We start from the raw sequence: 14,672 nt of genomic DNA, 5'->3' as shown, positions 1-14,672 counted from the left end.
AGTCTTGTGCCTGTCCTAGTTTTCACAATATTAAGACGTAAAGCTGAAATTTTGGTCACAAGGATACATTTCCAAAAGCACCCTGGCCAGAGCGGTGAGTACCACCACCTCTCACACGGGGGATACGGGCGACAGCTCTTCCTGTACCCCAAGACTCTGCACTGGTCTGGTGGCCTGTAAGAAGAGAAACATACACCTAAATTACAAACAAAATACGTCAGATTTGTGAATGGACGAGCTCAGTCGCTATCTAAAAATCTTGTATTAACTATGATGGTCAGTCATGGTCAACAGGCCAGTTCAATGAGGACGGATACACTCACCTGCCAGTTCACTGACTGCATAAGGCTGGCGACTGTTCTTGCGCATGTTGGTGTGCACAAAATTCACAACATCAGGGCGAATTGGAGCCTTGAACACTGCAGGCAAGACGACATTCTTGCCAGCAGCTTCTCCTTTCTCGGTGTAAACCGAGATCAGCGGTCGGGCACAGGCCTAGGAAACAAAAGCAACATTTAAAATAGAGGTAAATATATAAGTTGGATTAGAGAAGGTAATGAATACCATTAGATGCAGTGGCTTTAGTCGGGAGAATATCAATCATTTAAAACAATGTGTGCTTAGAACAAGCAATCGGACCTGCTGGTGTGTCTAGGCCGACAAACTGTAAACCAACTTAAAAAACAGTTTGATACAACTCGGTGCAGCGTGTACATCAAGTTAGGTGCACCCCGTATTTGACTGACAATATCAACGGGGACTGCTTATTAACATTACGTATTTACAGTGTCGGAGAAATCTGCTGCTCCTAGCTTAGCTCGTTTATGCTAACGTGACTGACTTTAGCAAGCTAGTCTAAAACGTTGCGTTGTCTTATCACAGACGGTGTGAGCGCTGTTAAAGAGCACAACTACACTTAAAAACCACAAGTGACATTTAGGACAAGAAAATGTAACATGAGATGCCCTGTGAATTTGCCACATATGCTAAGCTACGTGTTCCTGATCCAACACTGGCGACAGCCACACGTGTAACTGGGTTGAATTAATGAGCTAACGCTACATATCCAAAATGGCTCCTCGTGTTAGCTTCGTTAGCCGGGAGCATTCCACCTCACTGCTCTAATAAATCTAAATTCAAGCTTCGCACAGACAACGAACCAAGGTTTATTTGATACGTACAAATCACGAGACACAGCCTACGTATTATATAGCGTCTTAATAACGATCTGAGTGTATTCTCTCACCATTTTCGGTAATTATTTTTCGGCTCGCCGGGAACCACACTGCTCACGGTTTAGCGGCCACAGTGAAAAAGGAAGTTGGTACGTTACCCTGAATGCTTTAAGCCTCCGCCTCGACGAATATCACTTCCGCCGACTGATGTTTTTCACTATTGTTGTGCTTACCACGGCAAAATGTATATTACAAAATGTATATGATTGAATCAAACAATTGTGTTCGCATTGTCAATCAAATGCTCTCAACAAAACCGTATTAAAGTGAGTTGCTTCAAATGGGACTATTTCTTTACGCCATGTTGGCGCAGTATGAACGTAAAGGCGGAACTATTTTCTAAGAAACACTTTATTTTATAAAACATAATTTTATTTAAAACAAAACATTTTACATTTCACGTATTTTGAGATCATATAAACACTTTTCTGACTTAAATCATTATTTTCTGATATAAAAACGTATAACTGAAAAAAATGATGACCTGTGACCCCATGACGCCATCGCCCGAGTGAGCGCGCGACAGTCAAAACATCAACAGTAGGAGCCCGTTTACCTCTCTTAACTTCTTTTGTATTTTATCCACGTGAATCGCTCTTTAACAGGCGGTCTGTTGTGTGATTGTGTGATGTGCTCAACGGTGATATCTAGTGCGAAGGAGTTTTATAATGTTCTTCGGTGAGTTTACTTGTGGATGCTTAACCTCGCGAACGTTACCAATTGTTTAGCTTTTTAGATAAAGTCAAATGGACGCTATACAGTGGACGAGTCGTCAGCCTTTAGCTTAACTTTACGTGTTAGTTATTCGACTTATCTTGCCGAGGTACGGTTTATTTATGTGTGTGTTATGTGTTGATCGAAGGTCTCTTCAAGATGAGGAAGGCAACGACTCATGTACATATGAGGTAATTAGATTTTATCTTAAGTAAAATCCGTCGTAATATGGTGTATGTATGCATATGTATTTATGTTACACCGTAATGAATAATGGTGTTTCTGTATCTGATTGGTTTTAGGAGGACATCCAAATGTTACAGATGAATGGAGACAGAGTCCCTGTGCTGAATATGTACTGTGGCAACCAGCCAGTCTTCATCTGTGAAAAAGCTGTGAGTAAAGTTAATGCTGTGACTCCCTGAATATATTCAGGGTGTCTGTAAGCCCTACACACGTATTACTGTGTAACATGATAACTTAATAAACACATGGACATTGTCTTGCATTTCAGAAGTCTATGATTTCTTGGTGTATGTACCAGTTACCCTAGGATTTTTTTGACATGTTGATGTTGGTAAAATAATAGTTTATTACAAACATAGATCATTGTAAAAGCAAAGGATATAACTCAAGATACCCACAGGTATCCTTTTTATCATAACATTTTATTAAAACACCTCACTAACTAACTTTGTTTTTATTTCTTGGTTTCTCAAGGTTCCAAAAATATATGAACCTGATGATCAACCAATGACTGAGACATCAAACTGCGCTGACAACGATGATAATGCTGATAATGCTGATGCCATTGCTCTCCTGACAGAATTGGGACCACAGCCGCTCACGATCATGAAAGCAAGGTGACCAACTAAGAAGTTTAACTCTTCATCCAAATGACGAAAGTGCACAGAGTAGGATTGCATAAGCAGAGTAAGTAATACACTGATGATAATCAAAATACTTTTTTTCCTTTCCTTTTTATTTTTACAGGCAGTTGCTGTCTTGGTACACATTATCTCAAAATGCTAATATATCATCTGTGGACAACAGCCCCGCCTTACACCCTCTATGGGTGCGATGTGACATGTCTGATCCAGCTGGAACAACCTGGTTTGGAGCTGAAACGGTCTGCATGGGCAATCGAGTGTCTGGTGTCAAATTATACTCTGTTACCTGCAAAGGTATAGCCTGAAACATTATTGAAACATTATCAGTATAGTGAATATTTTTTTGTATTTATCTCCTGTGTGATTTTGAGGTTTCTGCCATTTACTTTATTCCAACTTAAATTATGTTAGGCTCAACTGTGGACAAAGGATCCCTCATAACCTTAGACGAGCTTAAACAAGAGCACAAGAAGAGGCACCACTCGTCCTCGGTGAGTGTGCATCCTTCCTTGTAAGTCGGTGTGGATGAATGTTCACTCACTTACATCCGTCAATGCTTCCAGATGGCAATCAAAGGCAGTGCCAGGTTCAACTTGTTTGGCTCCACTGTTGTTGAAAACACCATCATTGAGTCACAGAGTAGTGTGACGGTGGATTTCAAATGGAGCCATGTGGAGAGTATCCTTGAGACCCCACCCCTGTCCTCTACAGCAACACTGGTAAGAACCAGTCATTCACATTCTAAAGATACTCTTTCTCGACCATAAATACTTACTTTGTATATATCATTTTGTAATACCATTTAAAATACAGAATAAATTGGTGCATTTTGTGTACTTGGCTTGATTATTTTTGTTCATGTGCAGAATATCAAAGTTGCCAGCGGGGACATGAAGAGCCCGATGAATGAGATGTACAGGGAGCTAGAGTTTCTTCAGGTTGGTGGCCCACAGTGATCTGACATGAATGACCGTGGGCAACATCACACAAATAGGCATCGAAATATCTCCGATTCCTGTTCTTTCAGACTCTTGCTGATGGTTTGAGAACTGGTGAGACTGAATGGGTGGAGCCTTTGGAAAGCCTGTCAGCTGTAAATCTGACCAAAGCCTTCCTAGAAGGTATCTGCTTCTTTTTAAATCAATGCACATTTCTTACGATTTAATGCTAACAGTTAGTTAAGAATATTATTTCGCTTTTTTCATTTGTCTTTCAGAGCTTCAGGACACTGCAAATACACTACAGGACCAGGCTGCCAAAAAAGCTGAGGTATGATAGAAGAAAAGGACTTTTCACAGATTCATTCATTTCAGAATAAATGTGGTAGCTTTCTTGCTTCTTCATCTTTTCTTAAAGACCACAAAGCCTAAAACTGAGACCACCGACATTTTCAAGTCTTTCTTGGAACGAGGCGATTTGGATTTTGTGGAGCAGCTGTGGGTTCGCTTGAGAAAGAGTGAGTCAGCTCCTCGATTAAGGAAACTAGGATTCACTTGATTTAGCATTACAAACAGACAGTGACAACCATTTTCCTCCATTTGTTTGTTTTTCATTACAGGTGTGACTTCATATCAAGACATTGGAGACTGCCTGAAATTGGTCACGGAAGCTCTAAGATACGGTGACATCAAACCTTGGGTATGAAATGAGGCAGCTCTTTTAAACTGTTTATTGCTGAGAAAAGATTGAGGGATGTTTTGTGTAAAAACATTTGGTTTTGTGTCATTTCCTCTAGATTCACAGAGACAGCAGCAGCTCCCTCAGCAAGCTCATCCTGCAGTCTTACCACCAGCAGATTGACCATGTGTCTCTCACGGGTGTCACCCCTGTCCACATGCTGCTGGAGATGGGTCTGGACAAGATGAGAAAGGACTACATCAACTACCTCATCGGTATCCTCTTAAACATCACTCTGAAGCTCCGTATAACTCTGTCCTTTATATGTGTTTCAAAGTTTTATAGTGGTGTTGAAACTATTTGTTCTTCGTTTTTCCCCTCAGGTGAAGAACTGACAACTCTTAACCACTTGGTAAGACGGTTTTACTGACAACTATTTTGTGATGACGGTTAACAAAATATTCTAAGTTTAAATATTTGACTCCATAGTGTTATTACCTGAGCACAGAGGTTGATCTGCAGGAGCAAGTGATCCGACTCAGGAAACTGCACCATCTACTGGAGATAATAGTGACCTGCACTACTTTCCTGAGTTTGCCCTACGACCGGCTCTTCCTTCTCACACAGTAAATTAATTTGCCTTTTTTGCCAATAATGTATAAGGATGCAAAATGTTCTTTCCCAAAGATGACATTAAAGTATACACTTTTTCTTTCCCCTTAGGTCATGTTTGCAGCACTACAAAACACACCCATATGATGAGGAGCATGAATTCAAACTGCAAATCAAACCCACACTGATCAGCCATTTCTACCAGAAGTAAGGAATACAACCCTTTGCACACTTACTGCGTCATTACATCCGAAGAAAATGGTAAACTAAATTGAGATGTTTGTCTTTACATTCATGTTTTAACACAAAATAGTCATTTGTTTCACCCACAAAAGTGTCGACAAAGTGAAACAGAAAGTAGGAGAAAGGTAGTGCGAGCCATTTGCACTTTGCGTCGGGTATGATCTGATGAATTTAAAAACTGGCCTTTATTATTTTGAGAAACACACTTGCTTCCACACAGTTCTCCTTATGTGGTCATGCGTGTCTGCCTGTGATTGAAACCCATTGTATCCTGTGTATTTTTTGATCACCTAAGTGCCAACTGTGAAGGTTTAACACGGGCTATTGTCTCATCCCTCGTGTTTGTGTGCTCCACAGAGAGCAGCCAGTCCTGTGGGGGGCTGAGGTGTCCAGTGGCCACGGTTCTCGTGAGGTCAGGACATCCGTTCAGCTCAGTGACAGACCACTGGTGGATCATGTTATCTTTGAAACAGGTGACCTTAATGCGACACTCTAAAATATCGTACATGCCATATAGTTACAAGTGGTTGTTATCCCAGTAAAGTACAGATAACATTTTTCTTCTTTAACTGTTCTGTCTTTAGATTACCTGAATGAAACCGTGAATGAGGACGGTGAGAATCCTGCCTTCTTCTCCACCACGGTGTGCTGTAGCCTCGTCAACTTTGCCTGAATTTACACAGAGCACCACTTAAATACAAAGGAGGTGTTAATAGTTATTTTTGATGTTCTCATCAGCGATTAACATGTTTTAAAAACGCTAGAAGAACTAGCCAAATTACCTTATACCACATCACAAAGTCTATGTTTCTGTTGATATACTGTCATTTTGTCAAATGTCTTGAATAAAAAAACTTCCGTTCCGTGACGCTGCCATGGGTTTTCTAAATGCATCTTTATTATCACATTTGCTGATTTGTTTTATGTTCAATATAGCAGTTGAAAGACTGTTTTTGTGGAACAACTCAAAACACAAAGTACAATAGATCACAAGGGCTGTTTGCGATGGTATTATTCCACAGCAATATTGTAATAAGAAAATCCAACATGTTGCAGGGCTATCCACACTGTTTGAGTGTGTGGTACTAAACTTATTATAAAAGGCTAAACCAATGTTGTTCTATATGCACATCAAATTAATGAAGTCGCTAATTCTCTTGAAATTCAGTTCAAATAATGTATTTATGTTCACGCATGATCCATTAAAGAAATGAAGCACTTGCAGTAAGTGTGTGTATTGATGTTTGTGATTGTAAACATGCACACTGTCTAGTTCCGCCTCCGCAGCAGGAACATAAGGAAGACGGCGCTGAGCAAAATAGAGAGTGTGCAAACAGTGGGAACAACAATTTCAGTTACCATCTCCATGTGGCTGGTCAAAGGGTCTGCAATGCACACACAAACACACACACACACACACACACACACGTACATTAACAAATCACCAGCATTATTACGTAGTTCAGACACTGCTCACGAAGCGAGTGATGATGCTCAAGCACAGCACTCAAAGGGTTAATATTTGTCCCCTAAATCAAATCATCCTTTATCTCATTTATAGTGAGCATGAGTGATTCCTTACCATGTATAAGTCTTAGAATATTGGCAGCAGTACTCCGCTGTTCCTCTAATAAAAAAAAAGAGAAAGTACTCACAGTTGATTAACGACACTTTAACCCTTTGAGAACTGCATGAAGCTACTGGGGAATATTTCATAAAGCAGCATTTTCACCGCCAGACAACTTTTTAAAATCAAATCTTCGAAAATGTATTTATTATCGCCAGACATCAACCGGCATGGCTGAATAATGTTCTGTAACCTCATGTTGAATCTTTCATTTCTAAATTGAATTCTAATACATCAGACAGTTTCATATATAATCCTGCTTTGTGAAACACCCTGTGGGCACAAGTCCACAGATAAGCTTTATGCTTATTGAGTTTTTGTCAAAGCTGCTTGCAGATTAGATTCAAGCACACTAGTAAAACTTCAGATAAATGAAGACATAGTTGCACACTGTACGCAAGGAGTACAAGCTGGTTTCAGAGGCATGTCTTAGTGTTAAACTGCAGAGGCTTATTCTGTTAGTCAAATTTAATACAGCACAATCACAAAGCAACAACAACCAAAAACGGACATTAATGGACGACATGTACCCTCAAGTTCTAAACTTCATCATGCACTGGCCAAACCTTTGGCATTTCTGCATGTTCCTTGGATTTTCTTCTAGCTGGGGGGGCAAACAAAGTAGAAATCTCAGATATTCTGTTCGAGATTTTTCTTTTTAGCTAATAATTTGTTCATGTGTTTTTCTGAGGTGCAGCAACACATATTCAAGTCAATTCTTGATCTTACTTGCATTTAAAAAATGTTGACAATGCTTTGGATATTTCTTTTTATTTATAGAATCTTTATTTGTTTACCCCAGCTAGTTGTTCACCACTGATCATTGATAAACATGGACAGCGATGCTCTAGACAAACTGACCTGCAGCCAGGAGCTGGTTGCTTGAGGAACACATCTCAACCGCCTTCCTCCTCCAGTTCTCAACCTGCAAGGATTTACAATCGCATATCACCACTAAAACAAGTTTTTTGTAGCACAATAGAGCATTAACCAATTAATCTTAATTTTTTTAGACAATTATCTCAAAAGTGTGTCTGGAAAGGATGAGAGGCCGGACTTTGTAGTGATCACGTTATGTCTCTTACCTCTCTCTGATTGGGAAATCCATTGGAGCTGATGACGCGTTTGTAAAACTGGACAGAAGCTTTGGGATAGCGGGGCTTGTTTTTGTTCCTGAAGTCCACATAGTACAAGCCAAACCTCTCGGAGTACCCTTCATCCCACTCAAACTTGTCCAGCAGGGACCATGCGGTGTAGCCCTTCACATTGACTCCATCTTTGATAGCTGAGTGGCACCACAGAGAAAGAGTTAACCGCAAAAATTGGATTGGACTTTGAATACATTTGCCCCAAATTACCAAACAAGACATGTATGAGCCCATTCACCTTTCAGCATCTCATTGATGTAGTCTTTAAAATACTGTATCCTCCAGTCATCACACAGTTCTGTGCACAACATCTTCTCAGAGACTCCATTCTCTGTCACATAAATCATTGGGTTTCCGTACTGAGACTAGATGGGGAACAAATCAATATGCAATGAGTTGCCTTCATGTCATTTAAGTAGGGCGGCAGTGTGCTAAGATCATTTCAGCTTCCACACAAACGTCAACAAGCCTGTTCTGCATGATTCACTATTCACCATAAGTCACCTTGACAAAATTGAGCAGACGTCTGAAACCCCACGGCACAGAGTAGAGCCACTCTGACCCGGGGTCAGGCCATCGCGGGTCAACCAGCTCAGCCAGGTCACGGTCAGTGAAGTAGGTGCTGCTACTACGAACTGATGGGTTGTTCTTTTGGGTGATGTAGCGGGTGGTGAAATGACCGATGCCGAGGAAGTCACACGTCCCCTTGATGTAGCTCTTCTCTTGGGAGGAAAATGTGGGCAGGCGGGACGTCCCGAGGCCTTGTTGGTTACTCTTCCTTCCTGTACACACAAGTAGTGATTAGTTAATTCCCCAAACACCAAATATTACTTCAAGATTAACTGCTTACAACTCAACTTACCGATGAAGTCTTTCATCACTTGAGGGTAGTCTCCATGAAAGATGGGTGTGGCAAACCAGCCCAGGTAGAACTGGACATATCTCTCAGCTGCTTCAATGTCTTTCTGGTTGCTGATATCCACCGGCTCTCCCCAATCCGCAGACAGAGAGATGCCAACCAGACCTGCAGGTGAGGACAAGAGCTGTCAACACTGAGACAGACAGTACTGTTGAGAGGCAAATATTGAATTAAGTTACTTTCAAGAGTTTGACCTTGTTTACCTTTTTGTTTCCCCCTCCATTGTGTATCATAAGTGTGCCAAACTTTTGCATGTGCCTATGAAAAAGATTGCTATTATGAGTATGATTTACATTTCAGTTCAAAGTGGCACATTCCTGTTTTTTATTACTGTATATATATATATATATATATATATATATATATATACATATTGTCTCACCTTGATTATGTGATGGGCAGCTCTGTATGCCCCTGTTCCTCTCAGCCTCAGTCCAGGAGCATGCTCACCAGTCTCATAGCCTTCAACTGCTACAGACTGAAGCAGGTTCGCAGTTTATGGAGTATTAGTGTGATAAGAGTACTTATAACAGGTAGAAACATATACATCCAAGCTCTATAATGACGACGAATCATATGTTACAAGGCAGGTGTGAATGTAAAACCTGCAAATCATTGATTTTCAACCTACCCATGGATTGTTGAAAGTCATCCAGTACTTGACTCGTTTGCCAAATCTTTCAAAGCACAGGTTTGCAAATTCATTGAAATGGTTGACCATGCTAACATTCTGCCATCCACCATATTTCTCTTGTAAGACCTAGAAAAGCAAAGAGTACATTAACTCGGTAAAGAAGAATAGTCATGTAATGCAAAAGGTCTTACATTAGGGATTATCAGTGTTTTGCATACCAACCTGTGGAAGATCCGAGTGATACAGGGTAACAACGGGAGTGATCTTGCTCTCCAACAGGTGGTCAATCAGCTCATCATAGTACTGTATTCCTTTTTCATTTATATGGTCAGCTGCAAATGGTATTTAAGTGTCGATAGTTTAAGCTGTTAACAAATTAAATCATTTATGCCAGTTCAGTTCCAAAAAGTTTGAATTACCAGCAGTTACTTACACTTTATGCCAGTGGGGATGAGTCTAGGCCAGGATATGGAGAAGCGATAGTGGTTAAGCTTCAGGTCCTTTATCAGAGAAACATCATCCTGTACAACACACAGACAATGGAGTGAAATATTCAGATTTATTTTTGACCCCCTCTGTTCTCTATATCTCTCAGACACATCACACCTGATCACCCCACCTTGATTTTGTGGTAGCCCTCACAGGAGGAATCCCCGGTGTCATTTTGTTGGATTTTGCCTTTCTTATGACTGAACACGTCCCAGATGCTCAGTCCTTTTCCATCTTTGTCCCAGGCTCCTTCTGTTTGATAGGCTGAACTGCCGGCACCCCACGAAAATCCTAATAAATACATACATGGCAACAACCAGATAACCAGCTCTTAAAATGTACTGCCACTATCCCACTGAGCAAAAGAGCAATTTTTGTTTACCAGCTGGAAAAGTGCCATAATAGAAGGAGCTGTGGCCGTTCTTTGTCCAGTCGAAGTCCTCAGCCGAAGACAGACACAGCACCAACACAAACACATGACACACACTGAATGCACAGCGGGGCAGCATGGTACTCCTGAGCCTGCGGCACAGTCACTGTCTGGTTCTGCTCCAGTCCCTTACTGTCGTTTGCACACAGAGGAGAACCATTTAGCATCACCTCTTTATCACAATAACAAGCTTGGTCTGGAGAAAACATATTGTTGTATCTAAGACACCTATACACACATGCTTACACCTTTCTTTTGTTAAAAAAAAAAAAGTTTGGATATAGTCACTGTCATCAAACGGTGTGAAAGCATCCAATATGATGGACTACGGGGGGGGCCTGCATCCCTAACGCAGAGCCAAACACCCCTTTTCAAACTCAATGGAGTGTGAGCTCATCCTGCTGAGGCAGACAGATCCCATACAAACTACGGTTTCACCTCTGTAAGCAAAGTTAATGTTAGAGAGGTTGATATATTTACAGTGCACAATCACATGACATTGGATGAAACTTTCAACACATGCGGACTTTAAGTCAATATGGGAACTTTTATTACCTCATCATTTGACAATTATAATGAAATGAATGCTTTGTTACATTGTCATGGTTGCGTCCAGGCACTCAGGAGCATATCACACGCCAGTTTTATAGTCTAATAATTCTGCAATCGGCGTGATACATATGCATTGTCAGGAAATGCTAAATTGAAGACATTGCATTGTGATACATTTTGGGAATTTTGAATCAGAAATATGGTAGACATATAACCTAAAAAGTCTCAAGAATTCCTACAAATTATGAATACTAATAATTAAACACAGTCCTGTTTACCTTAGATTTTTCCAAGATATAGAATTTCTCACAAAAGCATTTTTCTTTTAAGTATTCTGACTGCAAATTATCTTTTAAATTACTCGTGCACAATCCATAACCATCACTCCATAACATTTGATTCCCTAGGTCCGGTATTTGATGTCCGATTACCTGTGTGCCTTATGAAGAATTAATTTGCAGCAGGTGCGTGTGCTGAGCTCAAGTCCCCGGGTGAATGGGAGCTCTCCTGGAACAGCACAGCATGTAGAAAGCTGAATATATCTATTGGTGCAATCTCTATTGTATGTTGCCTGTTGTAGCACCACCCTTCTCCAGAGCGGTCCCTGCTGTCACTGTAAAAGCTGGCCGTATTGTGAGGCTCACTGTATTGTTTTAGCTGTTTAGAAAATGCTGAATGGTTTGCCGGTAGAAAGTGTTTGCACTGCATTACCCATTCTCTTGGGTCAGGTTAGAACAATTTTACATAATCGAAAATCTGATTTATCCTCTTAATAAGTAAACATTCATCACATCTGAAAAACAAGTGTACATTGTAAAAGATGTCAGATCAGTCAGATGAACCCTATGCAAAACATTTTATTTTGTGCTTACAATTATCATCTCGTACATACACACTATCTTCTTATATGGCCCAGCCATACATTTTAATGCTAATCCTCGAAATGCAATATGTCTAGTAAACTATAGGCACCTAATAACACTGTCTTACTGCATTTTAGTGAGACATTTCTCACAAAATTTGACACATGAATTCTACCATGTTGTGGATGACAAGCCTGGAATCACGCACATGTTAAACTGTAAGTGTAACTCACTCCATCCAAATAAATTAAACTCCATAAGTGATAAACGGGTAAACAAATCAACAGATGTCCGTTTACATGTGGTTCTTCTTCAGTGGTGCAAATATTGAGAATCTCAGTAATCATCCTCCTCCTCATCGTCCTCAGGCGCAAACCCAAGCTCATTGTCATCTTCTTCATCATCATCATCCTCATCCTCTTCATCCTCCTCCTCATCATCTTCCTCTTCCATATCAAAATCTACAGCGGCGTTCAGTAGCAGTTTGGTTTGATTGATCTCGCTCTCATCGTCAAGGTTAATATGAACCTGAAACAAAGAAAGCAAATAATAAACATGAACCTGTTTGAAATGAAATCTTAAAAAAGCAGGAAATCTGTGTGCAAGACAAAACTTTAAAAACAGTTATGAGAACAGGAAACATCCTTAATAAAACATAATTACGTTATTTAACATTAATCTGGGAACCAATATATTTTCATGACAAAACACAAGTAAAAAATGTGAGTGCACGTCTAGCTGGAGTAGTATGTCTTTGCATTTAGAACATCATCAATATAGTAAACAAAGTAAAAATCCTATTATTTACGTAATTCAATATCTCAATCGCTGAATGACGCAAACAAGCTTCCTTAGAAGGCTCATATGTTTCTGACTAAAACAATCAAACCAAAAACAGTCCCAAAATGATTTAGTCAGTGCTTTTACGTGCACCGGAAGAATCAGATTAAGTTTAGGGATTAAAAGTGACATGACTGTGTAGACCTTGGTCCTACTGTATGTAAACTGGGGCCTTATATTAATCAGATGAATGCATGCTTACCATTCTCCTATCTTAAGGTTATTATGTTGCGTTACCTGGCCTTTGTGTAGAAATATAAATGCAAGACTAGTGTAGAGTACTAGTAGTAGTGACTACATCTGATCTTCAATTTCAACAAGCCAGCTTAAGTGTGAATTAATCAACAAACACAAGCAGAACTATTACTGAGAATATCTTAAGACAGATGGGGACTCCTGAGTGTTTAGCAGGGTAGTCCCTGATGTTCTCTGTGGCAGTGCTTCACCTCAGTTTCTGGGGAAGATCGTTGAGGGTCTCCTTCTTCTGTTTGAGCACTAATGATCGATTTCAAGGCTCCTTCTTCAAACTGAAACACAGAGTGAATACACAATATGTAAACCACAGGGACCACAAACATTGACACAACCTCAGTCTGTGAACTCTCTCGCTCACCTTCAACCTGTTCAGCTGGTCTTGTAGCATGACTTTGATTTTGAGGAGAGTCTCCTCTTCCTTCTTCAACTCCTGCAGACGGCTGTGCATCTTTACTGGTGCTGCTGCAGTCAGACCATTCCTCAACACTGAAAGGCAAACGATCAATAGTCAGGGAGACAGTGTCATGCCAGATTTGATGTTGATTACAAAGGGGATGAGGATGGCAACGTTTTCAACCTGTCAAAATGTGTGTGTTGGACAGCAAGTCACTTCAATCTTCACGAAACTCATTAGAGGAGTCTAACTAGTAACGCTATGCTAGTCCAAACTGTGTGGAATATGACGGGGAAGGTTAGCATTAGCTAGTTTGCGGTTTCATCCTCTTCATGTCCCACTTATCTAGCGATAGATTGCAGACAACACGACAATTCGTCAACTCTGCTCCTGCCACTGTAACGTTAGTGGGCTACAATTCAAGTACTTAATCGTAAAATATAGAATTCTTCAATCATAGAAGTATAGAAAGATCAACGTTTGTGTCAAATTGAAAAAAGTAACCGTTTATAGACTGTTACTGCTAGCTAAGGAAAAACAATGTAGCTAAATAACGTTAACTTTAACGTTAGCGGTAACCTTAACATTACCCCCAAAATAATTCTTTCTCCACATGTACAAGAATGAAACTCAGACTTTTACCTTTATTTATAAATTCTGCCTACAGCTCCATATTAACGTCGAAATCGGTGATGAACAAGATAACGTGCTTCCGACAGCTTTTGTTTTGAATTCCGATAGCGGAGCTGTTATGCTACGGACACAGCTAACGTTACTAGCTGAAGTTTGGTTCCTGTGGTTATGCGGTCATATCCGGACTTATTGTTACTTTAAAGACTGTCGGAAAAGTTAAAACGTTGGTTTCGGGAACGAAGGGTGTATCAAATAGGACGGTGTGAGCAGTATCTTTGTTTTTTAAAACAAAATCTATTCATCATAGTTTTGATGAATAGTTGCATTCGAAAATAATCCACAACACATGCCTTTAAAGATAATCCAAAACTCACATGCATATAAACCCAGAAATCCGACATCACGAGAAGCACCTAAAGGCAACGGTAACTGTAAAGCAACGTTGACTTTGTCGACACCTTGTGGTCAAACGATGGTATTGGCCGCCTACCCCTTTGAGGGACTCCTACCGGCACTGTAGGGTTACCACTCCCGTATTGAAAAATAAAATGCACTGTCCCTGACTGGGCGCGACGTG

General features: G+C 40.3%; 4 protein-coding genes across 5 annotated transcripts; 1 reads left to right on the top strand and 3 right to left on the bottom strand.

Moving 5' to 3' along the window:
• Positions 1 to 40: 40 nt before the first annotated feature.
• rpl4 (ribosomal protein L4) lies at positions 41 to 1,321 on the bottom strand. The gene is made up of 3 exons (XM_031866229.1): positions 1,247 to 1,321; positions 324 to 495; positions 41 to 174 (listed from the first exon to the last, which is right to left on the bottom strand). Exons 1-3 carry the CDS (start codon positions 1,247 to 1,249, stop codon positions 56 to 58), a joined length of 294 nt encoding a protein of 97 aa, XP_031722089.1. The 5' UTR covers positions 1,250 to 1,321; the 3' UTR covers positions 41 to 55.
• A 421-nt stretch (positions 1,322 to 1,742) lies between these two features.
• Positions 1,743 to 6,429, top strand: zwilch (zwilch kinetochore protein). 2 transcript variants are annotated; one of them, XM_031866194.1, is made up of 18 exons: positions 1,743 to 1,775; positions 2,098 to 2,140; positions 2,252 to 2,344; positions 2,670 to 2,812; positions 2,943 to 3,133; positions 3,251 to 3,330; positions 3,403 to 3,558; positions 3,706 to 3,777; positions 3,867 to 3,960; positions 4,056 to 4,108; positions 4,196 to 4,295; positions 4,398 to 4,477; positions 4,575 to 4,731; positions 4,840 to 4,868; positions 4,946 to 5,082; positions 5,180 to 5,275; positions 5,669 to 5,784; positions 5,896 to 6,429. In XM_031866194.1, exons 3-18 carry the CDS (start codon positions 2,264 to 2,266, stop codon positions 5,982 to 5,984), a joined length of 1,674 nt encoding a protein of 557 aa, XP_031722054.1. In that variant the 5' UTR covers positions 1,743 to 1,775; positions 2,098 to 2,140; positions 2,252 to 2,263; the 3' UTR covers positions 5,985 to 6,429. The 2 variants fall into 2 exon arrangements, with proteins under 2 accessions (XP_031722054.1, XP_031722050.1); XM_031866190.1 differs by having other exon boundaries at positions 1,767 to 1,913.
• Positions 6,212 to 10,680, bottom strand: lctlb (lactase-like b). Its single transcript, XM_031866205.1, has 13 exons — positions 10,511 to 10,680; positions 10,259 to 10,419; positions 10,073 to 10,160; positions 9,862 to 9,971; positions 9,637 to 9,765; positions 9,388 to 9,483; positions 9,209 to 9,263; positions 8,949 to 9,110; positions 8,591 to 8,868; positions 8,325 to 8,451; positions 8,024 to 8,223; positions 7,800 to 7,863; positions 6,212 to 6,696 (listed from the first exon to the last, which is right to left on the bottom strand). The coding sequence occupies exons 1-13, from the start codon at positions 10,635 to 10,637 to the stop codon at positions 6,581 to 6,583; spliced, it is 1,713 nt and encodes a 570-aa protein (XP_031722065.1). The 5' UTR covers positions 10,638 to 10,680; the 3' UTR covers positions 6,212 to 6,580.
• Positions 10,681 to 11,949: 1,269 nt separating this feature from the next.
• On the bottom strand, positions 11,950 to 14,245 carry snapc5 (small nuclear RNA activating complex, polypeptide 5). Its single transcript, XM_031867445.1, has 4 exons — positions 14,105 to 14,245; positions 13,427 to 13,554; positions 13,260 to 13,340; positions 11,950 to 12,501 (listed from the first exon to the last, which is right to left on the bottom strand). Exons 2-4 carry the CDS (start codon positions 13,514 to 13,516, stop codon positions 12,310 to 12,312), a joined length of 363 nt encoding a protein of 120 aa, XP_031723305.1. The 5' UTR covers positions 13,517 to 13,554; positions 14,105 to 14,245; the 3' UTR covers positions 11,950 to 12,309.
• Positions 14,246 to 14,672: the final 427 nt, after the last annotated feature.

The sequence above is a fragment of the Anarrhichthys ocellatus genome, unplaced genomic scaffold, assembly GCF_004355925.1.
Source record: "Anarrhichthys ocellatus isolate YVR2014 unplaced genomic scaffold, GSC_Weel_1.0 scaffold2, whole genome shotgun sequence".
NCBI lineage: Eukaryota > Metazoa > Chordata > Actinopteri > Perciformes > Anarhichadidae > Anarrhichthys > Anarrhichthys ocellatus.
Note: the sequence above shows the minus strand (reverse complement) of the source record. Positions and strands in the feature narration are given on the sequence as shown.